The sequence below is a fragment of the Auxenochlorella protothecoides genome (assembly GCF_000733215.1).
Source record: "Auxenochlorella protothecoides strain 0710 unplaced genomic scaffold scaffold36, whole genome shotgun sequence".
In the NCBI taxonomy this organism is placed as follows: Eukaryota; Viridiplantae; Chlorophyta; class Trebouxiophyceae; order Chlorellales; family Chlorellaceae; genus Auxenochlorella; species Auxenochlorella protothecoides.
Genome location: NW_011934143.1, coordinates 308,876 through 335,129, shown reverse-complemented (window position 1 = coordinate 335,129; position 26,254 = coordinate 308,876). Strand labels below are relative to the sequence as shown.

The following is a 26,254-nucleotide window of genomic DNA, read 5'->3' as shown; positions in this document are numbered from 1 at the left end:
CGTCGTCGGGAGCTCAGTGTGGCAGTCCACAGGGGAAGTCAAAGTCAGCCATGGAATGCTAACAACCATCACTCCCACCCAGCACCACCCCCTCCCCTTGTATACTGCAGGTGGGGGGGCATTCCATGTCAGCCCCTCATGGCAACTCCACTAGCACATACAACCTCTCCCCAAGCCAGACTGACCTGGACAGGGCCCCAAGTGTCTGGCGAGTTGAACCTATCCCCGACCATGTATATGTGGCGGTGAGGCTTGGCCACGACCGTGGAAGCCACGGACGGGAACTCGACAGACCTATCGATGAGCACACGCTGGTCCACCTGCACATGCCAGAATGAAGCTGATGATGGATTTGCAGAGCCCACCATGCTTACTTCTAGCCAAGCAGGTGCCCCACCCCCAAGAAAGACCTGTGACATCATTGAGCAAGGCCATCATGTATGCAACAGCAGCCAAACGGTACCTTGCCCGAGGCCAGATTGATGGAGAGGCGCGTGAGGGACCCACGGTTCTCTTCACGCCCATAGACGGTGTCAGGTCCCTCCACCTTGGCCCTGTTATCAATATCAGAAGCTGGGATGAGTGGGGATTGCCTGCCAGCGCACAGCATCAGGATCAGAATCAGTATTCCAGGCCCACAATGAGGCAATCAGCCAGCATCAACACTTACGAAAAGATAACACCCTTGAGCTCCGCCACGGTGTCGAGGATCAGGGTCTTGCCGTCGGCAGACTCAAAGGCATTGCAGTGATGGAATGCAAAAAATGGCGTTGTCTCATAGGTTCCTACGGTGGTAGTATGAGGGGGATGATGTGACGTACACAATCAGTGGACATGATGGGCGCGCCCACAGCATGCAACAGGCAATCTCCTACACATGTCGTGATCATTACAATTCTGTCCCACCCCAGAACCTGAAGGCATCTTGTCAAAGCACATTCGCAGATGCCCAAAAACAACAGGTGCTCAGCCTCCACATACCTCGCATGCCGCCCTTTCCAGGCCTGGGGATGAGATGGATGAGGCTCTTCTGGCTGGTATCAAACTCCAGGCACTCTGCGAGGACAGGGGGGATGTCGGATGCATGGGAGAGACGAGGACCAAAAGGACTGTCATTCATTCCTCGACACTTGTCTTTGGGCAGCAAACTTTCAGCACTGGATCGTCACTGTTAAACCAATTCCACAAGAAGCTGGAAGGTCTTCCAAGCACCCCCAGGGTCAAGCTCAGCCTGCCCACCTGCCACGCCGGCCTTTCCCAGCATGTACTGGGTGACGAACTTGTACAAGTTCAGTCGGATTGGGTTCTGTAAGAAAACGTAGTGTTTCTCGGTCATCGCAAAGTCGTGGTAGAACCCGAATGCACCCTGAAGGGGGGGGCGATGGGGAGAAGGAGGTAAGCACCAGGGGTGGTGGCTGGTGACGCAAGCAATGACTGCCCAACCCAAGCGTTGGGAGGTCAATCAGCCAACAGAGCCACAGGGCCTGAGACCACAGAGGCCAATCTCACTCCATTCAGGTCAGTTTGCTCAGCGCAACCCCCTACCTTGAAGACCTCTTGGGTTCTTGTCAAACGGTTGAAGTCCTCATCAAACTCCCAGACGGTCAGTCGGTTCTGGCTGCCGACCTCTGAGGAAGAGAAGCCAATCAGCGTCCGCTTTCCATCTGCACTACCGGATAGTGTGCACATGATGAGCTGCCAGCTCGGATGAAAGAGTAGAAGCACAAGGAAATCAGTGATAGAGATAAAGCAGGGCAAGGAAGCCAACCAGCCCTTCCCACAAGGGCATGACCGCACAGCACGTCCAGCCCACCAGCGTCGGTGGTGATGCGATAGTGCGCCCCAAAGTAGGGGTCTGTATCCTTGAGCGCCCCGTCGGCATCTGTAGTTCCCAGGGTCTGGAGGTCTGGAGACTCCAGCTCATAGGGCATGTCCCTCTGTCATTGACATGAAGTGAGGAAGGGTTCAAGAGAGGACAAGGCCTATGGAAGCTAGGTTCTAGCCGGACCTGGGATCTTGGGTGCCCGTACCAGCGCGCACGAGCATGCCTCAAGCACATCCAGGGCACCCACCTCGTAGAGGGCGAGAGTACGCCCACCCCAGCGAACCACGCCGGTGTTGGCGATGCCCTTCACATCAAGCTTGAAGGGGTTAAAGAAACCCTTTCCGCCGGGGTTGCCAGCCGAGAATGCGCCTCGGTACAGCATGCGCCCCGCCCGCTGTTCCTCGGTATAGGCTGCATGTGTTGGATGGGTGTGTGAGAAGATCATGGGGGGAGGGGGCCTTGTGTTGGAGGCCAAGCATCCTGGTAGCATTGTTGTGTGGCGCTAGCGAGAAGCAGCTTGCTGCATGGAGCGGACACTGCAAGCACCTTGACCAGGATCTGAGTCGGCGTGTAACAAACTTGCATCCAACATGAACCACACCCCCTGGCACACCTTTGGTGCGCACGAATCGGTTGCTGAAGAAACAGCGGCCTTCCTTGAAGGCAAAGGCGGCTACCATGCCGTCCCCATCAAAGGGGTGCGCCACCTTCTGCCCCCCAATCTCAAACTGGCCGGGTCCATTCTTGAGGAGGGTCCCCTCCAATTCCTTAGGGATTGTGCCTGTGTATGATAGATATTTTGTTGCAGCTTTATGGCAGCATGCAAGGAGATGTCCATGCATCGCATGTCTCCAAGACCCTACATGCCAACAGGGTAGCCGTGCACATCCTGCCGCTCCACATCCATGTTGCGTGGACTGACCTTCGACCTGGGCATCAGGCACCCAGTATGACCTCTCCTGGTGCAGGGATGTAAAGGACTTGAGGAACTCCGCCCACTCCCGCTCATCTACGCGGTCCGTCTCGGTGTGTGTTGGTGGCGCCACCATGTGGCCTTCCGCAATGGCGTGCACTTTTGCAGAGGGTCGCGGGCTTGTCCGACCCCTCTGCGAGGAGCTCAACGCTTCGGCATGGTTTTGTGAGGCTGGATTGGTGGAAACGCGGGTGATAGCTGCGTCCTGGCGAGCTGTGGGCAGCAGACCGACCCCACGGAGCGTGGACTTAACCGAGCCCATTAGATTCATTGGCCAAGATCGCGGGTAATGCGCGACTTATTTGACTGTGTCCTTCCAAGAATGGTCAAGGGGTGTGGGATGCGATTGTAACGCAAGTAATGTGGAGGAAATTATGCGGCAAGGACGTATGTGGATCGTACCCTCGCGCGTTGTTGTTTGTGTGGTGTTGAACTGCCCCGACGTGACCATGGCCGAGAATGGTCATGGAAGGGAGGTCCATGGGGAAGGGGTTCGGATCGATGGAAATATGCCTTCCATAAGCAACTAACCCGGTCTGGAAATGCAGAGTCATGTGCTATCGCCTCGTGATTGCCCATGGGATCCGACATATAAGTAGGTCCTGCCGACCGACTTCACGCACCCTGGCTGGACGAGACGATCGAATCATGCACCAAAGTGTGCTGGCTACAACTTTCATAAGATGTAGCCAACATGCATTGGACGTCTCCAGCCATTCAATGCGCCTTCTAAGACCATCACTTCTATCGTCCAAAGGTGGCGTCCTCAGAGGTCAAGCCTCTCCTCCACAACACGCAACGGTCAAGGGTTCCGTACGATTCTTCTAAATCAGAAGTTTACGCGGAACAGCTTCGTACCTAGCCTCGGTATGCTAGGGCCGGTACTTGTGCACTTCTCGCGAACCAGACCCTTGACCAAGCGCTCAGTCGCACTTCCCGGACCAAAATAAGGCGCTGGCGCCACATCGACGAAATCACCACGACGGACCGTGGCGGCATTACAAGCTACAACATCATATTAAACATGTCATGAGATAATCGATTATATATGAACTATCCGTACTGTTTTGGGGTGCTTGCGAACTCCCCCCCACGACCGTCTCGGTGCCGCCGTCCACAGCGAAGCACCAGTCGGGGTCTGCACCACCGCACCACCTTGCAGCAGGGAAGCCCTTCACCACTGCCCAGCCCACGCTAAGACCATGAGCTGGGCTTCCATAGCCAAGAAAGCGGCGCCTGCAATCCCCAGCACCGACATAGGCCCGGACGAGTCGGTGGATGTGGCGGTGCTGGATGCCAATGCCATCATCTCGGGGCAGGGGCTGCTCCTCCTGGCCAAGCTGGCCAACCGTGCAGTGACCACTCCCGAGGTGCTTGCGGAGGTGCGTGACAAAAAGTCACGTGCCACCCTGGAGGCTCTGCCCTACACCCTGGAGGCAACAGAGCCTGCTGAGGAGGACGTCAAAGCGGGTATGCAATGTTGGGCGGGGAGAGGGGGAATGTGCATGGGGCGTGGAGGAGGCGGCGATTGGTTCGTGTGCTCTGCTAAAATCGGCATGCCAAGGCGGAGAGCCCTGCTGCTGGCGGGGGGGGGTGGCAGGTGGCCGGCCAGCGCCCCAGTCCTTTGACCTCGGGATCCCCACCCAAAAACATTCCTCGGCCGGTGCTCGCCGGCACATGTGTGTTCCTGCATCAAGCCCACAACCTCCCCGCCCCTCCATCCACAGTGCTGCGCTTTGCCCGGGCCACGGGCGACGCGCATGCCCTGTCCAGCGCCGACGTGCGGCTGATTGCCCTGACCCGCATGCTGGAGATCGCGCGCCACGGCCCCAGGCGCGTGCGGGACCTCCCCCCCCCACTCAAGATCGTCTCTCGGCGCGTGAAGGAGACGCGCACGCTGCCCGGCTGGGGCGAGGGCGGCGAGAACTGGGCGGAGATGGAGCGCCTGAACGCCGCCGAGGAGGCCGCCGAACAGGAGGCGCTGGCCGCCGCGGCGGGGACGGGCAGCCATGTGGCCGCCCAGATGCAGGCGCTGGCGCTGGAGGAAAGGGAGACCGCGGACGGCGACACTGAGGCCGCTCGAGCGGCGCGGGCCCTGGCCGAGGCGGCCGTGGCGGCGGGCTCCAGCAGTGGCGGCGACGACTCCTCTGACGACGACGGCGACAGGGAGGACGCCGAGGAGGGCGAGTGGACCACAGCCGCCGCCACGCCCAACAAGGCGCGACGGCAGCGGCGCCGGGCCATCCGGCACGCGCAGCGCGAGGCGGCGGCCGCCGCGGCGGCCGCCGAGGAGGCGGAGTGCAGCGGCAGCAGCAGTGGCGGGGAGGAGAGCGGGGACGAGGAGGGCGAGGGGTGCGAGGCGGAGGCCCGGAGCCAGAGCGGGGACGATGCGGGCCCCTCCCCCGCCGCCGCCTCCTCGGTCTGCGTCCTGACCGCCGACTTTGCGATGCAGAACGTGATCCTGCAGATGGGCCTGCGGCTGGTCACTCCCGACAACCGCCGCGTGACGCGGCTGTCGCGCTGGGTCCTGCGCTGCGGCGCCTGCTTCCAGGTGTCCAAGGAGGTGGGCCGCGTGTTCTGTGCGCGCTGCGGGAACGCCGCCATGGAGCGCGTCCACGTCAGCGTCTCGCCCGAGGGCGTGGAGCAGTACGGCGTGCGCAAGCGGCACGTCCTGCGCGGCACGCGCTTCGCGCTGCCCAAGCCGCGTGGCGGGCGGGCCAAGGACGTGATCCTGGCCGAGGACGTGCTGATGCAGCGCACGGGGAAGGCGCGGCGCCGCGCGGCGCGCAAGGCGGAGGGCGAGGTGGATCCCTTTGCGGCCGAGTACACCACCGACACCTGGCACCAGGCTGCGGGTCTGGGGGCCATGGCGGACAAGGGCGCGGCCGCGCTGCTGGCGGGCTGGAAGCACAACCCCAATGAGCGAAAGCACGTGGCCACCAACCGCCGGCGCAAGTAGAAAAGGGGGTCCGGAAGGCGTCGGGGAGGGACGGAGTAGACTTCGTGCTGGGCGCCAGGGAACATTCCTACTGGCGTCCATTGCTCACCTGCCCTTGGTTGGCTGACGACGACCGCACTCTGATACCGAGAGAGTTGCAAGGCCACCCTGGACCCGCCCTTTTTCCTGAGGTCTCGCTGACTGCCACTACCTTCATGCAACCACCATGTACATTGATGAGACATAGAGGGGCTGACAGTCCCCAACCAAGTGATTTGCATGACAGCAGCACATCGGCGAGAGTGCAGAGCATCATCGCCGGCCCCGGCCCCCGCCCCGGCCGCCTCCACGAGCGCTGGACCCTCCCCGACTGCTGGACCCGCCTCGGCTGCTGGACCCGCCCCGACCAGAGGCCTTCGCACGGCTGCTGGCGGGCTTGCTGACGCCGCCGCCACGCACGCCTCCCGGGCGCCGGTCTCCAAACTTGCCGCCGCCCCGGCTGGCTGGCTTGGAGCCGCCGCCGCCTCGCTCGCCGCCGCGGCTGCTGCCGCCGCCGCGGCTGCTGCCGCCCCGCCCTCGGCTGGAACCAACCCCCCGGCCCCTGCTAGAGGCCCCCCCCCCGTCCGCCCCGCCCACCCTGCTGCCGCTCCCGCATGCGCTCGTCTAGTTTGCGCTGCTTGCGGACCTGCTCCGGGTTCTTGATCTCGTCGCGCGCCCGGGGATCGTCGCCGCCGGCCTCGGGCTTCAGGGGGTTCACCCAGCCGCGCCCGCCGCGCTTGAACCTGGAGGGGCGGTCAATGGGTGTTCGAGCGTGGGTTCCCGGTGCGCGCGAGGGGTTACAATGCGCCCGATGCCTCCGAAGCATGGCCGGTGCACAGCGGGTTGCAGGCTGGCGGCCTGGTCCGTGGGGTGTCGGCAAGGCACCCTCTCCACAGCACCGCAGGGCACAGACTCTGCGCCATCCCCACAGGCACTCGCAAGCATTACACAATCATTGCTCACAGCCATGCCCTCCCCTCACAACTCTCCCTCGCACCTTTCACCCATCTGCTTGGCCAGGGCTGCCGCTCCAGCTGCCTCCTTAGGCCCAGCCACCTGCATCTTGTTCTTTGCCGCCCACTTCTTGTACAGCCCAGAACCCTCCTCCTTCTTGCCCTTGCCACCACTCTGCGCATGGGGTGCAGGCACTTGGTATGCTGGCTGATGCTCCTGGTGCCGGGCGGAGAGTAGGCTGCTCTTGAAAGCACCATGTCTTTGCCAGTATCTCGACAGAAATTCAGACAGTACAGCAGCCAACCCTTGAGTACCATGCCTTCCAAACGACATCCGCCCAACACAAAACCTCACCTTTGACCCTGGGATGCGGCGCCCCGCCTTGACCGTCTCGTCTGCCTGGAGCTTGACGTACTTTTTGCTGCGCTTGTCCCAGTGGTATTGCGACTTTTGGGACCGCATCCCGGCTGCAGTGAGGGATGGAGGGACGGTTGGGGGGGATGGGGCTGCAGGAGTCAGGGGTATGCTGGTCGCCCAGGGGCTGGGAATTCATCCCACCCTCCCACCCCTTCAAAAGGCCTTGAGCCAGTCACCTCTCTCGAGAAGGGCACGGCCAGTGTCATGGACTTTTTGGATTTGGTGGAATCCTCCTTCCCCTCACTCCACCTCCCCCTCCCCAAGCACCAGGTGGGGCTGTCCCCGCCTGCTTCCCTCCCTCACCAGCCACCTGTAAGCCCTCACCCTCACCTGCATCCTCTGCGGTGAGGTCCAGCACGGCGTCGTTGAACTGGCCGGCCTCTGCTGCAGCGTAGAAGGACTCCTCCCGCTCCCCCTCCCCCGGCACATGGCTCACGTAGAAGCCCTCCTCCCTGTACCGGCCCCCGGCAGCCTCCGTCTCTGGTACCAGGCTCAGGCGCTTGGAGGCGGGCGCCGTGGCCAGCACCGCCCCCGCCTCTGCGCCACCGACATCAGCGGCGCGCTCCTCGGCGTCCAGCTCCCGCTGTCGCTTGGTGGCGGAGATGGTGCTGGTGTGCGCCGCTCGTTTCACGCGCATCACCTCCACCAGCTTCTCCCCGGGGGCCAAGGCCGACACGCCGGGGATGGCAGTGGCGCCTGGGGGGGGAGGTCGAGGCAAGGTGGGTTTGAGGGGGAGAGGCAGGCACATGGCAGCAAGCACACGTGTTCTGGTGTACACTGTTGCTCTGAGAAGGCCCTCGCAGTCTTCTTTGACACCGAGAGCTGGAAATCTGGTTGTTTCGACACGTCCCAGCACTGGACAGCAGGCCGTCAATGCAGCTCGGTAGATCTACGCCGCACCCCGAGCAGCCCCGACAGCCCACGGGTTGGAACTCACCGGCGCCCTCGCCGCGGCGTGCCGGCGCCATCTCCGCCTCAAAGACGGTCTGTGACGGCCGATAGCTCTTCAAGGCAGAGGTGAAAGCTGCCAGGGACTCCTGCAGAGTTTGACGGGAGGGGCGTAAAGCGTGTACTGGCTGCCATTCCTGTGCAAAACGTGTCGCCGCTCCTGATTGAGCATCAGAGCGCATGCTCCTGGGCATGCCGCGTCGTTCGCCCAACCACCCCTGCCTCACCTGGGCCTCCATGCCTCCCAGTGCAGCCGAGGGGATGGCCGCAGCAAGCAGGGGGTGCATTCCCTCCTGCGCAGAGGGGGGCCCATGAGACTGGTTTGTGGTGTGGAAACAGGGATCCCGAACACATCCCCTGAAGGCAGGCCTCACGCGCACTGTCAAGTACACCGCATCATCACAAGCAGCACCACAGAATGCAGGTCCAGGGATTGCTGCTTGCCCATTCCTGACCCAGCGTCTCACCCTGGGCAGGGTCCTGGCCCTCTTGATGCTCTCCGGGACGGCGGGGGGCCGAGTCTTCAGGTACAACTTGAATGCGTTCTCGCAGGGCTTCTGGAGGCCCGCCAAGTCGTACGAGGAGGCGATGGCGGCGCGCACCCTCTCCACCTCCAGGTCCAGTGCCGTCTGTTCATGTAGGGAGTGGAGTGAGAGGGGGTTGGGAAGCGGCCGATGAGAGCGAGGGCCCCCTCTGAAGCCTTCTGGAGCCCTCTAGTGCTCCAATAACCGACGGGTTGCTGCCGAGCTGCATCCATCCTCAGAACATCAGATCGATGCGCGCCACTTCCAGCTGCCGGGCATGCAACTTTCCCACCCCTGCCCAGCCACGCACCTGCGGGAAGGCGCCCAGCAGGGAGACGCTGGGGTCCATGACCGCCTCGGCCGCCTCGCCAATGGCCCGCACAGGGGCTACTGACAACGGCCGCGACAGGAAGAGGTGGAGGTCCAGGAGGTACGGGATCTCGTCCCTGTAACAAAGAGTTGAGCGAGGAAGGGCCTCTTGAGGGCTTACCACGCTCATGCAGCTGGCCATACTTCTGGGAATGGCTGCGCTCCAAAGAATGGTCCCAACCGCAGTCCCATCGAGTTGCTTGAGTGCATGACCAGCACATCCTGCAATACATGCTGCCTCACCCCAACCCCCATGCTCAGCACCTGGTGACCAAGGAGTAGGCTGTGCCGGGCCTCCCTGCACGAGCAACACGCCCCGTCCGGTGCACAAACAGCTTGGGCTTGGGCGGGAAGTCTGCAGGGGTGTGGGTGTGTGGGAGAGAGCAGTGGCAGTGACAGCTTGAATCTGGGGGCATTGGGGTGGGGGGGGTTGGCACAGGGCCCCCGCAAGTCCATGCACCCTCCCGGCCCGAGCAGGGACCCCTCCCCACCCGCACGCCCCGCATGCACTTCCGCGGCCCCTCACCATAATTGATGACGTTGTCCAGCAGGGGGATGTCCAGGCCACGCGCCGCGACGTCGGTGACCACCAGCAGGTTGACGCGCCCCGCCCTGAACTTGGCGATGTGGATCTTGCGGGCCATCTGATCCATGGCGCCGTGCACGTGCGCGCTTTCTATGCCCTCCGCCTCCAGCAGGCCCACCAGGAACTCCACGCTGTGCCGCGTGGCGGCAAAAACCACCGTGGGCTGGTGCGAGGGGATGAGCTCTCTGACCAGGAAGAGCAGGGCCGCCGTCTTGTCCTCCGCCCTGCAAGCGGTGTGGTGGGTGAAATAGATACGGTGAGAAGGGGGTTGAGAGGGCATGGGAGGGAATGGGGCTAACTAGAGGGTGAGTGAAGAAGAGGGGAGGGCCAGTGTAGAGCGAGGCACTGAGAGGAATGCTACGTCGTGCTGGCGCTTGGGTGAAAGCAAACTACAAACCCTGCTCTGCACCCCAGGCATCTCCTGAACAACAAAAACAACACCTGACGGTGAAGAAGGCGGTGCACAGCTCCGGGGAGATCTTGGTGTCCGTGTCGAGCCTGACCAGCTCCGGGGTCTTCAGCCCTGCGCGTGCAAACTGGGCCAGTGCCTTTGGCATGGTGGCCGAGAAAAGGAGCGTCTGGCGGCCGGATGGCATGCCCGCCAGGATCTGGGGATTGGGGGGAAGGTTTAAGGTGGGGGGGGTGGAGTCCAGGTGCGTTGGGTCGTGCCAGACGACTTGGGCAAGGGACGCACAGACCCAGCATGGTCAGCGACGGCAGGATTCCAGGAGGACTGCTCTGCAACCGGTGCAGACTGCAGCACGACGCCTGCGGCCCAGGCCTGGCAGAGGTGCAGGTGGGCCCCAGGTCAAGCCTTCACCACACAGATGACCCGCGGAGGTGCACACTCCGCCCCACCAACCGTGCTGCACCTGCTTGAGCTGCTCCGCAAACCCCATCTCAAACAGGCGGTCGGCCTCGTCAAACACCACGTAGGAGATGGAGGAAAGAGAGAAGCCATCCACCTCCTGCAGGTGGTGCATGAGGCGGCCTGCGCTTGCAGTGAGGCCCCAATGGGCGCATGAGTTGGGGAGGGTGTGAGCCACGGAAAGGGGTTGGTGCCAAGAGCTTGGACATCAAAGCCTCAGGGTCCCTGGATGAGTGCCAGCCCGCGCCTTCTCAATACTCCCGGTCCCCAGTTTCTCAACAGCACGACCATCCTGTCGCACCTGGGGTGGCCACGATGACATCCGGGAAGGATGCCAGCTCTGCAAACTGGGCCTCCATGGAGTCGCCGCCCACGAGGCAGGCGGTGCGCAGGTCGGTGTACCTTCCCAGCTCCTTGACCACCTTGTGCGTCTGCAGGGCCAGCTCGCGGGTGGGGGCCAGGATCAAACCACGTGTGCCCGTGCTGGGCGAGTGGGCCCGCAGCTTCTCCAGCAGGGGCACCACGAAGGCGGCGGTCTTGCCGGAGCCGGTGCGCGCCATGCCCACCACGTCCAGGCCCTGCAGTACCAGTGGTACCGACTTGCGCTGGATGGGGGTGGGCAGGCGGTAGCCTTTGCGCTTGATGCCGCGCAGGACCGTCTCGGAGAGCCCCATGGTCTCTGTACGGGGGTGGGATTGTGGGTGGGGAGATATATGTGGGTGGGGAGGGGTGGGGGATCCTCTGAGTGCCATATTGTCTGGATTCCCTGTCCATGAGTACTTTTCAGAAGGTGCCCAGCCACGAGGCAATGGCTCTCATTTTTGACACTTCAGCACGCTCGGCAGGCCCCGGCTCACCAAAGCTGCCGGGCTTGGCCTTGTGTTGCAGCTTCTTGCGACGCCCTGACACCTTACGGTCGTCATTCCAGCCAAATTCCACCGTTTCGGGCTCAGGAAACGCTTCTGCGTCCCTAGATGGACCTGGCTGGCGGGCCATGGTCGAGTCACCTCCCGGCGACTGGGGAGTGCCTGTGCCCAGCTCTGGTCACGCCAGACACACCGCGATATGCCGACCTATATGCTATTATAGCTGAAAAGCTTGTTGCAGTCAAGAATCTTGAAGCTCAGGTCCATAAATCGGGAGGAAGCAGTCGCTCGCCATGCAAAAGTATCCCGACGTTTGCGCGCGCGCTCTCTACCGCGCCCTGGATGCAAAATGCCGATGGTCTCATCGACTACACGACTCTGGTGCGGTCGTCCAGCTTGGAAAATCCGATAGGTGACTCTAGTTGCCATCCACGGGATCTATGGGACAAACTCATGTTTTCAAGCCCTGTCAATAGAGCGTTATGACACCGGAAAAGGGCACACACGCAGAGTCTCCCGGCTTCGCCAGCTCCCTGGCTGGTCGACTGGAGAGGAAGGTTCGTCGTATAGTGCCGATAGGGGGATGTGTGACTGCAAGGGATTGAGACAGTGCTTCCACCATGTCCAGGGCCCCTCCGTTGTCGTGCGGACCCCCTGATTTTACCCCTGTACACAGGCGAGATCGGCTGCCACATCATCGACGCCTTCTGCCTCCAGCCCTGCCATGCGGCCCCCGACAACCTTCAGTCCATTGAGCCGTCCCACCCCGCGAGACTCAGCCGGCAGCACGGTGGTACGAGCCAGCAGGTATCGTCCCTTTGTGGCACCCAGTGCAGCCTCGGCCTCACTCTGGACACCTCCGCCCAAGGCGTCCCGGCCTCTTCCCCCCGCCAGCACTGCGCCAACGTGCACCTCGTCAGGGAGCGAAGAGGCCAGACCTGTGAGCCGACCCAGGCGCTGCCGCTTGCCTGCCCCTCCCAAAGCCTCCCTGCACGACGCTGCGGCCAGGCAAGGGACACCCCTACCGAAGGCTGCATCTGGGACGATCGCACCTGGTGATGCGGCACCAAGGAGTCCGCCAAACCTCTGCTGGTCCCCTTTTGTGAAGCGATCCCCTTCAAGCAAAGAGCACGGCGAGTCAGGCATCCACGCATCCACAGATTTCCATCAGGACCCGAGCCAGGCGCGAACCGCCACAGAGCTCCACATCCACCTCCGACGCTGCATGCCAGAGCTGCAAGTCCCTGAATGGTCCGAGGGCGCCGCACTCAGCTTGCCAGAGCCGCCACCACGGCAAGAAGTCAAGGAGGCTCTAGGGCGCCTTGAAGAGCTGCAGAAGGTCGCGGCTGCGCTGCTGGGCGACATGGCCAGGGATCGACGAGATGCAAGGCATGGCGGGTGTTGGGGTGGTGGGATGGGTAATCGCTTGCCAGCTGGGGCTTCTAGGGTTCAAGGGTCCTTGCTTTCTTGGATCTGGACTTGACTGGATGTGGGTACCCAGGTTTTGGGGTGAATGTGCAAGACCTCGCATCCCATGTGCTTCTCCCCAAAGACCCCAGCCCATTGCGTCTCCCCAGACCAAGTGGTGATGTGCATGGTGCAAGTGGCCATCCCAAACATGTCCATTCCCTGCCAAACCCCACCATGCAGTCCCAGCAACGTGGTCTCCTCGGCGAGGGCTCAGGCCACGCTGGGCATGCTGGAGGCCCGGCAGCGGGGCCTAGCACGCCGGGCCGAGCCTGGGCCCCTGATCCCTCCAGCGGTGCAGGCCAGACTATCCCGCCTGGCCGAGCTCAGGGCAGAGGCGGCCGCGCTCCTGTCTGCCCCGCCCCTTCCCCTCGTAACGTCCCATTAGGACAGGTGCATGTGACTAAAAAGAGATCATGCGTGGGGTGCAGGTGGGTCGCTAGAGGTTGAGGCTGGCGCTGTATGCAGCCAGAAGGGAGCTATGGGAAGGGGGCCAGGTCTTGTTGAGTCCGGGCACTGGGTAGTTTAAAGGGTCATTCGTGTTGGAAGGGCTGGGGGTGTCATGGCTCGCTGGGCATGGCAAGTCCGGCCCACAATCCAAATCAGAGTATACAATTGAATTTGGGGCCTGGCTGCCGCCAAGGCCAGGCGAAGGTTTCGTGTCAGCTCGATGGACGCGGAATATCAGCGCAGTGCTGCCTCCAAGGACTTGACCTCAGAGGCATACTTGATCCGGATCTTTGGACGGCAGGGCTTCATCGTTCGGGTCAGGGTGCCATCATCCATGCTGCATGGGTTGGGGGGACGAGGGGTGGATGGTTTTGGTCGACTGTGGGACTATTGAGCCCAGCAGGAGCAATGCATGCAGGTCCTGGGCTGATGGTTTCAAGCTACCGTCACAATCACCTGAATGGATCCTGCAGGACGTGCACAGCGTGCACCTTCTCCCAGGGAGCCCGGCCGACGCAGGCCTTGGTCACCTCTGCCTTCAGCAGGCTTGTCACAAGCTTGACGTCCAGGGCACCTGGGGCAGGGACAGGGTAGAGGGAGTTGGCCAAATCGCAAATGTGGGTGCTAGGGTCCACCTGTGCTCCTTGATGGCCCTGGGCTGGCAAAAGTCCCTCCACTCAACGAGAGGGCCAGCCTGCAGTGCCAGCATCCCGGCCACCACGCCAGGAGCCACGAGCTCAGGGAGAGGGGGGGCGGGGTCCTGGCCACAGCCTCTGCGCACCCTCACCTGAATCATCAATCGCCCCAGGCACCTCCCCCAGCGTCTCGCGGTTGGGGACCAGCAGCGCGCCCAAGGCACGATGGCCGTCACCCACCTCGAACAGGGGGGCAAGGTGTGGAGTCATTCCAGACATTGGGAAGCAGGTTGAGCGGGGAGCTGGGAGTTGAGATGGAGTGGTCCCAGCCGGTCATCCCGTCAGAAATGTGGACCACCCAATGCGTTGTTAGTTCTCGGTCCCCCTAGCCCAGCACAACGCCATCCAGCGCCCATTGCTCACCAGCACAGCAAAGGTTATGTAGGGCGAGGTACAGATGGCGTCCTCCAGGGACTGGGGCTGCACGTTCTCGCCATTGGACAGCACGATCGTGTCCTTGGCACGTCCTGTGGAAGAGGGGAGTGGCGTCGCGGCTCAGGCAGCCTACCAGGCGGCCTGAGGGATGCAGCTCCCAGCAGTGTTGGGAGCACCGGACCGCTGAGCTCCAGGCACTGCAGCAGCACGACCATGCATCCTCCCCCCCCCCCAAAAGTCCTTCATTCCCAGCGTACAGTCCCAAGCACTCACCGGAGAGGACCAGAGCCCCTGCTGCTGCGCCCCCAGCCTCCGGCACCTTCCAGCCCAGGTCCCCGGAGTCAAACCACCTCTGGCCCTGGGACTCGAGCAGAACTGCCGCGGTGCCGAGGGCATCGTTCCAGTAGCCTGACATGAGGCCGGGTCCGCTGGCCAGCAGGAGGCCCTGCGTGCCGTCGGGCACCTCCTCCCTTGACCCCGGGTCCACCACCCGCACCCGCGTCCCGGGCAGCGGCCTCCCCACCGACCCGCGGATGTTGGGGCCGGTTGTCATGGAGCGACAGGCCAGGACTGGGGACGTCTCGGTCAGGCCCCACCCATTCAGCACCGGGATGCCGATGGCCTGTGGCCGGAGGGGAGGTGGAGCCGGCTCTGAGGTTCAGGCAGGGAGGCACCGAGTCCAGCTCGCCGGCGCCCCTGTGTGTAGCCTACGCCCTCACCAGGCCCCTCAGGCCGCCGTGGCACCAGCAAGCTGCCGCACCTCGTAAAAGTCGTCCAGGTGGGCAGCCAAGGACCCTCCACCGGAGACGATGCCCCTGCTCACTCCAAGGCCGGCCCGGACCTTGCTGACGACCAATTTCTGTGCCAGCCTGGGGCACAGGTCAGGGGGGCCAAAGTGGGCTGGTGCATGTCTGGGGCACTGGCCACAAGTTTGCACACAGCGCATCATGCGAGCACCATGCAATCGTGCCGTGGGCGTGCCCACCACACAATCTGGGCGGCACACCCTGTTCCTGAGGCACCCTCTGCGCAGCCACTCACCAGTTGAGTGGCGCCAGTAGCATGGTCACCAGCCAGGCTCTGGCAAAGGCCAGCAGGGGCGTGCCAGTGCACACATACGCCAGACTTTCTTCATTCACGACCCGCCGAGCGCGCGTGTAGGCCAGCGCAGCGGCCAGCAGGCTCGTCGCCAGGGTGCGCCTCACCAGGCTGGCCCTGGTCAGCATGTGTTTGACCCTGGAGTACAGGGTCTCCAGGACCAGGGGGACGCACACAAAGTAGGTGGGGGGGTGTCGCTGCAGGTCGTCCCGGAACTGCACAGGGTCAGTGGGGGGGAAAGGAGTACTTGGAGAGGGTGCAAATGGAGTGACGAGGCTGCCATTGAGGCCATGGGGATGGATGCAGTGTGGCTGGTCGCGTTGGAAAGGGGCTCCGGGGCGCCAGGACGCCTCAGCTGCACGAAGCTACGCCGAGCCACCGCCCGGAGCGACACGGCAAGATGCAGCGCCGAGCTGGCTTGGCGCACTGCCCTCGCGCGCAGAGCCTGCACAGCCAAGCCGTCTCCCCACACCCAGTGTCGGCATGGGTCACCCTCTTCTACAACCGCCCCTTCCAGCGCACATGTCGGACGGAGGTGAACACTTGACGGCAGCCGCAGGAGGCAATGTAATACCTGTTGTTCATTTTAGGGGGGAGCAGAAGGGGGTCGGCTTCGATTGCAGGCTCCATCTGGCTCAGTCGGGCCCTGACAGAGGCATGCACACAGAGCCTCAAGCCACACACAACCTCATGCCCCTGCATGCTGACGCTGACGATTCCTTGCCCCCCCCCCCCACCCCCTCTCTCGCACTGGCATGTGCGCTGATAAATGTGCCACGGCGGCAGAAGATTCAGGGTGGACTCCCCCGCCTTCAGCTCCAGGAGCGTGGGAAAGGAGCGCAGCTGGTACAGCAGGTTGCCGTGGGTCAACATGACGCCCTGTTGGGATGGAGATGGACACGTTGGGATTTGTCAGAACATACAGAAAGCTGTGCCATGATCATGTCAGACAGCGACTGAATATCACACCTGCAGGCCCCTCCCCCAGGCTGCACTAGGCGCCTCCATGCCCATCCTTCGCCCCACTGTCCCCCACACAGGCGCACTCACCCTTGGGTTGCCCGTGGTGCCAGATGTGTACACCAGCGTTGCCAGGTCATCCTCTGTCAAATCCACTCGCTGCAGGGAGGTCTCCGCCCCCCGAGCCAGCAGCTCGGCATAGGACAACACCGAGCAGGGAAGCGCCGCACGTGCCTCCTCTGCCACATCCCCCCACAGCTGCACCACAAACTTGAGCTGACGCTGGGGCACACCCTGCAGGGCGGTCACGGTGAGAGGCTTCCTGAGAAAGAGCGCTTGTCAGTGTAGGATGTGGGGCATCGATGCAAGTCTGCCGGCAGTATTCTGGCTGCTGCCTTCCTTCAGGCACACCATCCCAGTCTCCCATTCGGGACCCTCATCTCACCTCGCACAGTCGGGGCAGGAGCGCGGCCAGGCTCGATGCATCCTGGATGACTAATCCTGACGCCTGCGAGCTGAGCACTATCTGCTCCAGCTCCTCGACCGGGTTTGCAGTACCACGCACCTATGAAGAAGCCATCGAGCATGCTTTGGAGGTACATGTGGTCATAGCACGCAAGTAGGCATGCTATGCTGCAGGCTCGGCCAAAGTCGCGGGGTGCCTGAAGACTGTTTACATGGACACCAGATGCACACCATTTTCTGCACGACCCCCCCCCCTCACCGCATCGACGCCCCCCGCTGACATGATGCCCTGGTCAGCCACCATCCACCGTGAGCTGCCCTCTGAGAACAAGGCCACCCGCTCCCCCTTCTCCAATCCTAGGCTCTGCAAGCCGGCTGCAAAGCGATCGATTGTCTCAGAGAACTCCCTGTTGTGGCACATAAATTGTTGGGCTGGGGCTTGGACAGGTGAGACAGTCATAATCAGGCATACACTGACCATTTGGATGTCCTGGTAGGTTGACTCAGGCCTTAGCCGGGCACGCCATTGCTCGACTCCATGGGCGCCTTGCCTGAACGTGATGGAGCTGACAGGCTGCTGGTGGGGGTCAACAAACGCTACAGCATCGCCATGGACTTCAGAGAGTTGCTGCCACCTACATGAGGAAAGAACAGCATAGAAAATGTTCAGAGGTGGGTCGATGTTCCATCAGGCATGCGGCGCGCTGCACCAACCTGGCAGGGAGACACATGCGGGTCACTGACACCGCTACCTCACAGGTCAGGCAGGGAAGCTGCCTCGGTCACACGCAGCGACGGCTTTCTCGAAGAGGTGGTCCTCTCCAGGGGCTGTGGGGCGGGGGAGTACTGTACCTCGGCCACCTTCCTCTGCGCGCGATGGGGGGTTGTTGAAGGCTATGCTGCACCTTCATGCTCCGAGACGCGAGCATTGCAGACCATACAGCGCTGGGACCTCACAAACCTTGATACGATGTACACGTCCGTTTCGTGTTCCTTTTGAATGAGTCATGAAAGGCCTCGTCCGCCATGGCTTCAATTGCGAGGTGTGGCCTGTGCCCAAGGGAAGCACACGGGACATCCCAGGAAGGCTGTCCATGGCGGGCCCCATGGTAGTATACATTGTGCTCATTTCACGAACGCATTATAATCGGTCAGAGCAGGTGAGTTTTGCCTCGAAGTTCTGGTTTTGCTGCGCAGGAGGCTTCCGGTGGCACTCGCCCAATTGTTCGTAAACTCGGCATCCCCGGCCTGGTGCCACGTCATGCTCGAGGATAAGGTCCTCCTGACCCGCCGTGCAGCAGGCTCCAATTCAAGCCCTCTGCAGCCCCTGTACTCCCTTGCTGCAGTCCGACTTCTTACCGGGAGGGTGCACACAAGAATCAGATCAACAGGGCTGGCTTTGGCCAGAGCGGCAGAGGCAAATACCCAGGACGGCACCCGCCCCTCCCATCGCAAGCTCCCTCCCCCTCAGTAGCGACGCTCATAGCGGTCCCGATCGTCGTAGCGTGGCCGGTCGTCGTAGCGGGGGCGGTCGTCATAGCGTGGGCGCTCCTCGTAGCGTGGCCGGTCATCGTATCTGGGACGCTCATACCCGCGGTCGTAGCCCCCCGACCCACCACCATAGCCGCCACCGCCACCGTACCCGCCGTACCCGCCACCAGTGCCGCCACCGTACCCGCCGCCACCGCCATATCCGCCACCGCCATATCCGCCACTGCCATGGCCACCGCTGCCGTAGCCACCGCCGCCGCCGCCATAGCCACCGCCGCCGCCATAGCTGGCCCTGAGGGAGAAGGTCCACGATATATGTGTCAGATTGCCACATACCAAGGATGCAAAAGGTCCCCCAGAAAGGAGTTGAGCAAGCCAGCAGCGCGATAGGAACCTTGCCAGCCCTCCAGACAGGTCTGGCACAGGTCCGCTGATGACTGTCCATCCAGCATCCCGCTCCACCCCACCCACCCGCTCCTTCGGTAGCCCGCTGGCGGGGGCCTTCCGAAGCGGTCCTCCTCCACCAGACGCTTGATGATGCCCATCTACACGGGTCAAGGGGTGCATGTGCGTGCTTGGTGGCATGTTCGACGGCCTGCTCCACGCCCTCTCTGCGCAAGACCGTCAACTGCAACCGTTCCCGGCCCACTCTGAGCTGCGGGGCCGGGCGGTCGCCATATCAATCACCCCCTACAGATGCCACCCTCAAAACCCACCATGAAGCCCTGGCGGGAGCGGACCCCCGAGTCCACGCTCTGATCGAAGCGCGTGCAGGCCTCCTCGCCCAGCCGCTCTGGCAGGTCGGCCAGGGCCCGGACCATGCGGGCATCCACCTCATGCTTCCCAATCTTGTCCTGCGCATCGAGGGACATGGGTGGGCGCGAGTCGGCCGCCATGCATGGGGAGGGGCCCAGGCGAGAAGGGGCTGATGTGGGTCCAGCACCGAGGGCTGCCGGATAGCAGTCTGCATGGGACAGAGCACCGACTCCCTGCCCGGGGGCAGAGAGGGACACCCCTCAACCAGGATTTTCAGAGCGCACACTCTCCTTTTTTGGGGGTGGGCCGGCCCCATGAAGTGAGAATCCCCACTCCCCTGCCTGCCGCTTCATCCCACCCACCACACCTGGGCGATCAGGTCCTCTACCCGGCGCCTCACGGAGCGCGGCAGGATGTCGATCTGGCCGTTCCCGCGGTCGGGGCCGTCCTGCCGCACGCGGCGGATGATGCCACTGACAAAGCCGCCGATGGAGTGGACGCGCGAAAAGTCCGACTCGGACAGGCGCTGGACGACGCAGAGGGCGCCCTCCTCCCCCAGAGCTGCATGGAGGTGAGGGATGGGTTGGTGGAGCATCAGGGGAAGACAGAGGGTCCAGCAACAGGGAGGGCAGACGGGGCAGGGGAGGTGAGCGGTGCGTGGCCCGGTTTGGAGCTCCTCAGAGCATGCCCTGGAGCACCGACTGCCACCCCATCCGCTGCGGCTCCCCCGCCTGGCACCCCTCCCAACCTCTTTCCCCCACCCACTGCATCGCCACCCAAACTCACCAGCCATGTCTGACATCAGGGCGTCGTCCAAGTCTGAGCTCTTGAGGGTGCCCTTGTCGAAGAGCTCCTCCAGCTTCGCCTGAACATCGCAAGCACCGAGGCATGGTTTAGCGGCTGCTCTTCCCACACAGAGGCCTGGCACGCCCTGGCAGCATGGCCCTGCAGCACCCGGCTTGCTGTGACCCTCACCTTCCATGATCCTGGGCGAGAAGCCGCAGCAGGCGATCTGCTGCGAGAACGGCCGCGGCGGGCGGGACTGCGCGACCCCCTCCTGGGTGCGGGGCTGCGCGAGTCGTTGCTGCGAGCAGGGCTGCGGGTGGTCTTGCGGCTTGGGGACCGGGAGTCCCGGCGGGGACTGCGGGAGGCAGCCCGAGGCGCGGCTGCGGGCGTGGAGGGTGGGAAGAAGATCACGCTTCGCGGGCGGGCGCATGGCCGGGCGGTCGCGGCAGGGAGGGCCGGGGCGGGGCAGCAGACAAATAAGCGGCATCGAGGGTCATACAGGCGGCACACGTACGGCTGGGGCTGCGGGAATGGTCGGAGATGAGGTCGCGGCTGGGACTCCTGCTCAAGCTGCGCTCCCGGGGAGACGCGCTCCTGGACCTGCAGGGGTGATACTAAGACATTGAGCATTTACGTTACCAGGGAGTGCACTTGCTTCATATTGCAATGTCCCATGCAGACGATCACACCTCGCCGGTGACATGGCCCCAGTGACGGCACTGTGCGCCGGCCTTTAAAGGTTGATCCGGCCCTGGCCCTTTCTGACAGGCTCTCGAGGTGTATCTCTACCGATGTCCGGTCTGCAGAATAATCGCCGTTTTCTCGATGGGGCTGGGCTATCACGGAAGCTTTGTCGTCGCGGTGGACTTCTAACTTTCTTGCCATTGCCAATGAGAATGAGCCTTAGGGGTGCCCTTGACGCACCAATGAGAGCGAGGCACGGTCCTTCCTGCGAGGTATTGGTCAGTCAGGCCAAATTGTCTTTGAAGGGATGCTGTGTTGCCCCACATGCGGTACTTGGCATTACCCTTGACCCGGTTGAACAGACATGTCCGACACTGCTGCCCGGACCCACAGAGAGATTCCTGGTCCTGACTGACGCAATGCTGCTTTCAAGCTGCTAGTCCGGCCATCAATCTGTTTTGGAGGCCGGATCGCAGGTCTCCAGCTCAATGGCGAAAGCAAAGAAATCTACGCTCTGCCTCCCCAAGCTCCTGTTGCGGGATGAGCTCGTCAAGGTGATCTGGACATCAGGGGGTCCCAGGGTCGTTTTGGATCTAGACACAACAGAGTTGAATCTCCGAAATGCCACCCACCGTTGTGCAGGCGGCTCCCGAGCTCTCCAAGATCCTGGCTGGGCACCCCAAGGTGGCAGCCAAGGCAGCCCCGCAGGGCCAGAAGACCAAGTACCTCAGCTCCAAACCTGGATCCACCACGACGCGGGAGTTCGAGCTGCCCGAGGACGAAGTGATTGTGAGTGTCAGCAGGGGACTGAGGAGATGCCGTGAGACTGCAGGGGAGCTCCAGGGTAGGTTGCCACCCAGCGCATGGGCAGGCACTGCACAGCGAAGTGGAGGAGTGTTGATGGCTTGAGCTCATGCGTCGCCTCCTGTCCCATGCCCAGCGTCGCCAACTGGCTCAAGTCAAGGCAGAGCGCCAGGGTCTGCTGGGCGCCCTGATCAGTCTGAAGAATGAAGTTGGGAAGTCGGGTGAGCAGGATTCGCAGGTTTTAGATTGTGAGTAGCCGTCAACCAGACTGTGTGGGGCAGAAACCTGAGCACTCGGTCCAGTAGGTAATCTTGGCCCTGCGAGCACCTGCAGTGTCCCTTTCTCATGTTCCATGCCTGGGAAACCCCACCTGCATCTTGTGCCGTTATTCGCTCCCATCAGGAGGTGAGCTGCAGCAGCAAGACATTGCAGCCTTGCTTCGGGAGGTGGCTGCAAAGAAGGAAAGACTCAATGAACTGCGTGAGGAGGTTCGCGTGCTGCAGACGAGGCAAGGAGGTCCAGGGGTCGGACAGTTCACGGGAGCCCAACTTATGCAGCCTGGCCGGCTGTGATGCACTACATTTGGCCTCACTCGAGCAGAATATCGCATTGTTCAAGGGCTTTGGCCGTAACACCCCCTCAAGAGCCATTTTCCGCAACAGGAAGAAGGAACTGGAGGGGGAGAGTCTGGCCATCCAAATGCTCATGATCCCTGGGCCGAGCGAGACCGAGGATGCCGCCACCGCCACGCTGGCGGCGCTGGAGGCCACCCAGTCGGAGATCACGTCCCTCCAAGCGGCTCGGACCGCAGCGGCAGCGGCAGAGGCCAAGGCCAGGTGAGGGACCTCTGCTGAGCGGTGTCTGGCTCACCCAGGACAGTGTTTCTAGGTCCAAGGTTGCTCAGCCAGTGGGCTCGATGCCAGCCTCGGCCTCTTGACCATGGGATGGCCATCGGCATCACGCTCTGCCTCCCCCCCCCACCCCCACCCCAGGCGCGACCAGGCCCAGGCCTCTGCGGCGCTGCTGGAGGCCACTCGCCTGCAGGAGGCGGCAAGCCAGGACGAAGCCACCCTGGTGCAGGCAGTGCACGACACCAGCATTGCTCGGGAAGCTGCCGAGCAGGCACTGCACAAGGCGGCCACCATGTCCGAGCAAGTCCTGACGGACTGGCACAAGAAGGTCAAGGAACGGGCAAAAGAGGTGGGTGCTCTGGGGTGACGTTGGAATCGTCTGTCTGGACTGGGTCGTCAAGTTCAAGCCAGCGGGCCGGTGGACACCCGATGCACGGGCCTCGAACCAATCCTCGCATCGACACGCGCCCTGTGGCCTCAGCACAGATTGCCCCCCCCCCCACGGTGCGCCTGCTGGAAAGGGAGAATGCCGACAGGCGCGCCAGACTAGAGGCCGCCGTCAGGGCCCGGGTGCGAGGGTGGCGCCAGGTGCAAGAGTCTCCTGCATGTGTTCCCCTCGGCGGGGCTTCAGCGCAGCCTGCACAGCCTGGCACACCCTGGTCATTGCATGCCGCCTCGTGCCCCTCCCCCGTCGCACACCACGATGGTGCTCCCTGTCCTGACCCTGACTCTACAGGAAGCGAAGGAGCGTCTGCTGCGGGAGTCCTCCCTGGCCTCCGACCAGCGAGAGGCTCCCAGCGACGGCTCTCAGGCCGCAGCGCGTCGGTTCCCGCCCCCTGCGCCCCTTGACATCCTGGAGGGACAGTGGAACAGGCTGCATGCTGCCACCGGAGCACTCCACCCTGACGGAGTCATTGCTTTCTGGCAGGGTGAGGGCTGGACTTTGGAGTGCTGAGGGACTGGAGGCTGGGTTGTGTGGCCTGCCCACCCCTTCCAACCCATCACCAAAGGGACGAGCCTGGTCAGGCAGTCTCTCTGTGATTGGCCTCCACCTGCATCTCATTCTTCCCGCGGCACCTGACGAAAATTGATTGGAGAGTCCAAGGGGGCTCGGATCCACCAGCTCGTTCTCCACATGCTGCGAGTCCCATCCATCCACCCCCCCTGTGTTCATGCAGAGCTGAAAGCCAAGGAGGAGGCGATGAAGGAGCTCGCGGCACTGGCAGACGTGCAGGATGGGGAGGTCAGGGCGGCTCTGGAAGAAGGCAGGGCGGCGCATGCCGCGGAGCTCCAGCTCCAGCGACAAGCATCCCGAGCATCTGAGATCGGCGGGCTGGGGGGTGCGTGGGTGGCTGCTAGGGTCTAGATCTGGAGATGGACTGGTGCAGCGGGCTGCACTCACTCGCTGGGGTAAAGGACATTGCTGGGGACATCGATCAGCGGGTGTGCAGTCAAAGAGCATGCCTACCCAGGAGACAGCTTCCTGTCTGCCCCCCACCATGCAAAATTGATCACTGAATCTACCCGCCTCACCAATGCTGCAGAAGGTGAGGCCAGCGCGGCCTTGGAGGAGGCCCAGGTGGCGCTCGAGTCCGCACAGCAGGAGAGGGCGGCGCAGCGACAGAGTATGAAACGGCTCCTCAGCATCACGACTGCCGCCGAACAGGCAAGTGGATGCTGCAGTGGGGCAGAAGGAGACTACGCTTTGCTATTGCTCTCAACACACGACTGAAATCTGGGAATAGCAATCCAGGAAACTCCAGATGTTGAGGTGTCGCAGCACCCAGAGCGGCAAGCGAGTTGCTCGCCCCTTACGCAGGGGCTGAGGTGTATCCAGAGGATCCTCACGTCCGTGGTCGGCCAGCCTCAGGGCACAGCAAGCATGGATGCTGAAGACAATGTGATCACACCAGAGGACTCTCACTACTCGGTCGCGACCTTGATGAATGAGACACTGGTCTTGCAACTCTGCACTGTGCGTGCTGGTTTTGGCGGTGGAATGTGTGGACACTGCAGGGGGGATGTGGCATGCTGGCTTACCCAAGATCTTCGTCCCTGTGAGAGCCAGGTCGAACATCGGTGCATCCTTCACACGCTCCGCAACCCCTCGCTAAACAGGGTGTGGAGGAGGGGCTGCGAAAGCTGTTGCAAAGGAGGGACAGACAACAATACCCAGAGGGGGTGTTCCAGCAATCAGCAGGAGATGTCGCAGGCACAGCAGGACCAAGCAACACCCAGACCCCAGAGAGGGAGAGTGAGGCCTGTCAGGATGGCAGTCCAGCCCCTGGCATGCACGGCACAGCTACGGAAGAAGATGGCCGTGCGCCAGCATTGCAGGCAGCGGCTACAGCAGGCGCTGCTCCTGCCGCCGTCCCCGCACCCCACGCGAGTGGCAGGGAGCTGCTCGTCCATGCAGCCAGCGAGAAGCTCCTGCGGAAGGGCTTCAGGCGGAGCACACACGTGGGTCCTCCCTGGCTCGCCTCGGCTGCAGACGCGCTGGCCTTGTCGGTGGTGAGTGGCAGCGTCATGCAGACAGTGGTGGGAGCGAGGAAGCGCTCTGAGTTGCCACTGTTTGCACGAGTTGTGTTGGGGCGATACTCGGGGAATGAATGTCTGGTAAGACAATGAACCTGTCGCGCCTGGGAGCACTGCTCCTCTGAGCCGGCTGGCTGCCCTCCCACCCACCACCCCTGCAGAGCAAGAAGAACGGCCCCACTCTGACGGCAAAGGCCAGAGGGCGGCTGGTGGGCGTGATGGGGGAGCCTGATGTCATCGATGACACCGTCTTTGAGCTGAACTCCTACTCCAGCGACGACGACTGGATCATCGACAAGTGGGTGGATGGGGGGCCCTTTCATGCAGTGCCACTGGCACTGCCGGCCTGTAGACTTGCTGGCATGGCTGCGGGGCCAGTGATGGCTTCATCCACTGCCAAGCACTGCCCACAAGCAACCCACCACAGGGAGTACCTGAAGCTGCGCGCTGCCAAGCTCACTGGAAGCCGGGGAAGGAAGGGGGCGCCGAGGGCCGACCTCAAGGACAGTGGAACCACCCATGGCATACCAGGTCTGATGCTGCCCTGCTGAGGGCAATCACGGCCTGCTGTCTGCACGGCTTCCTGATGGTGTCGCTGCACAGAACCCTATTGGGGACACCAACCTCCAGCACAAAAAGTACCAGAGCGAGTTCCGAGTGATTCAGAGCTGGGTGTGCACTCAGGCCCAGAGCTGCCACTCAGATCCAGGGAAAATGGCGGTGGATCAATCCCGGCGCCCCCACAGGCAACTTGTTTCGGGGAAGGGCATGGTTTCAACACCCGGGCTCTCTCCACCTCAGGCCCTCTTTGCTGGCACAAGCACCCCCTCCAGCTCAGACACATGGTCCACCACCAGATCGGCCGCCGGCGCCATCATGGCGCGGGGCAGGGTATTAGTCACCCCCACGACAAAGCAGCCTGCGGCCCTGGCCGCCCGGCACCCGTTCACTGCGTCCTCGATCACCAGGGCCCGGCTGGCGTCGGCGCAGCCCAGGCGACGCAGCGCCTCCAGGTAGACGTCTGGGGCCGGCTTGCCCCTCGCCACGTAGGCCGCGCTCACCGTCTGCAAGTTGCGTATGGTTTGGTGACTAGCATCGTGGAGGTGCGATGCTCGAGGAGGAGTGGGGCCGGGGGGTGGAGCCGGCATGCGGCTGGCAGAGCAACGGGGTGCTACGGCGCGATGATGCCCGACACAGGCTCTCAGCGGGCGAGCACACATCCCCTCTCCCTCTCCCTGCCACAGCCACGTTGCTCACCAGCTCCTCCGGCACCAGGCCGGCCAGGCCGGAGGACTGGAGATTCCGCGCGATCTTGCCCGGGCTGCCCGACGAGGCGATGGCCACGCCCAAGCCCGCCCCCCGCGCGGCGGCGATCAGCTCCTTGATCCCGGGGAAGGCGGCGATGCCGCCGGCGGTGAGGGAGTTAAAAAGGTCCTCCTTGGCCACGCTGAGGGCCGGGTACCAATCGTCCACGGAGACTCCCTGGTTCCCAATGCTGCCAGGTGGGGGGGGGGGGGGGGCGGGGGGGGG

At 62.9% G+C, this 26,254-nt stretch overlaps 6 protein-coding genes across 6 annotated transcripts in view; 2 read left to right on the top strand and 4 right to left on the bottom strand.

Annotated features, from left to right (window-relative positions):
* F751_3391 (Apocarotenoid-15,15'-oxygenase) overlaps window positions 1-2,874 on the bottom strand; it is a gene marked incomplete at both ends in the record, with an annotated part of 4,611 nt that extends 1,737 nt beyond the window's left edge. The window contains 10 exons of the mRNA XM_011397768.1: window positions 186-320; window positions 464-554; window positions 671-785; window positions 982-1,056; window positions 1,240-1,366; window positions 1,546-1,664; window positions 1,814-1,937; window positions 2,073-2,236; window positions 2,439-2,606; window positions 2,748-2,874. Of these exons, the coding sequence (XP_011396070.1) occupies window positions 186-320; window positions 464-554; window positions 671-785; window positions 982-1,056; window positions 1,240-1,366; window positions 1,546-1,664; window positions 1,814-1,937; window positions 2,073-2,236; window positions 2,439-2,606; window positions 2,748-2,874 (1,245 nt within the window). The remainder of the gene's footprint in view (window positions 1-185; window positions 321-463; window positions 555-670; window positions 786-981; window positions 1,057-1,239; window positions 1,367-1,545; window positions 1,665-1,813; window positions 1,938-2,072; window positions 2,237-2,438; window positions 2,607-2,747) is intronic.
* Window positions 2,875-4,000: 1,126 nt separating this feature from the next.
* F751_3390 (RNA-binding protein NOB1) lies at window positions 4,001-5,757 on the top strand (the record flags this gene model as incomplete). Its single annotated transcript, XM_011397767.1, has 3 exons — window positions 4,001-4,268; window positions 4,526-4,985; window positions 5,172-5,757. The coding sequence occupies 3 exons, from the start codon at window positions 4,001-4,003 to the stop codon at window positions 5,755-5,757; spliced, it is 1,314 nt and encodes a 437-aa protein (XP_011396069.1).
* Window positions 5,758-6,340: 583 nt separating this feature from the next.
* On the bottom strand, window positions 6,341-11,437 carry F751_3389 (Putative DEAD-box ATP-dependent RNA helicase 29; the record flags this gene model as incomplete). The annotated part of the gene is made up of 14 exons (XM_011397766.1): window positions 6,341-6,518; window positions 6,773-6,903; window positions 7,084-7,196; window positions 7,477-7,842; window positions 8,084-8,183; window positions 8,322-8,387; window positions 8,562-8,723; window positions 8,929-9,064; window positions 9,252-9,342; window positions 9,514-9,797; window positions 10,015-10,181; window positions 10,446-10,564; window positions 10,743-11,120; window positions 11,299-11,437. 14 exons carry the CDS (start codon window positions 11,435-11,437, stop codon window positions 6,341-6,343), a joined length of 2,430 nt encoding a protein of 809 aa, XP_011396068.1.
* Window positions 11,438-13,458: 2,021 nt separating this feature from the next.
* F751_3388 (Long-chain-fatty-acid-CoA ligase FadD15) lies at window positions 13,459-19,866 on the bottom strand (the record flags this gene model as incomplete). Its single annotated transcript, XM_011397765.1, has 17 exons — window positions 13,459-13,561; window positions 13,681-13,798; window positions 14,012-14,099; window positions 14,283-14,386; window positions 14,568-14,916; window positions 15,055-15,163; window positions 15,336-15,607; window positions 15,915-15,966; window positions 16,171-16,271; window positions 16,443-16,646; window positions 16,798-16,917; window positions 17,077-17,224; window positions 17,575-17,684; window positions 18,776-18,853; window positions 19,025-19,162; window positions 19,432-19,625; window positions 19,851-19,866. 17 exons carry the CDS (start codon window positions 19,864-19,866, stop codon window positions 13,459-13,461), a joined length of 2,304 nt encoding a protein of 767 aa, XP_011396067.1.
* Window positions 19,867-21,155: 1,289 nt separating this feature from the next.
* Window positions 21,156-25,275, top strand: F751_3387 (hypothetical protein; the record flags this gene model as incomplete). Its single annotated transcript, XM_011397764.1, has 9 exons — window positions 21,156-21,323; window positions 21,475-21,554; window positions 22,001-22,174; window positions 22,331-22,538; window positions 22,926-23,118; window positions 23,368-23,533; window positions 24,586-24,700; window positions 24,886-25,022; window positions 25,152-25,275. 9 exons carry the CDS (start codon window positions 21,156-21,158, stop codon window positions 25,273-25,275), a joined length of 1,365 nt encoding a protein of 454 aa, XP_011396066.1.
* Window positions 25,276-25,521: 246 nt separating this feature from the next.
* Window positions 25,522-26,254, bottom strand: part of F751_3386 (Dual specificity protein phosphatase 12) — a gene marked incomplete at both ends in the record, with an annotated part of 6,304 nt that continues 5,571 nt past the window's right edge. The window contains 2 exons of the mRNA XM_011397763.1: window positions 25,522-25,788; window positions 25,982-26,219. Of these exons, the coding sequence (XP_011396065.1) occupies window positions 25,522-25,788; window positions 25,982-26,219 (505 nt within the window). The remainder of the gene's footprint in view (window positions 25,789-25,981; window positions 26,220-26,254) is intronic.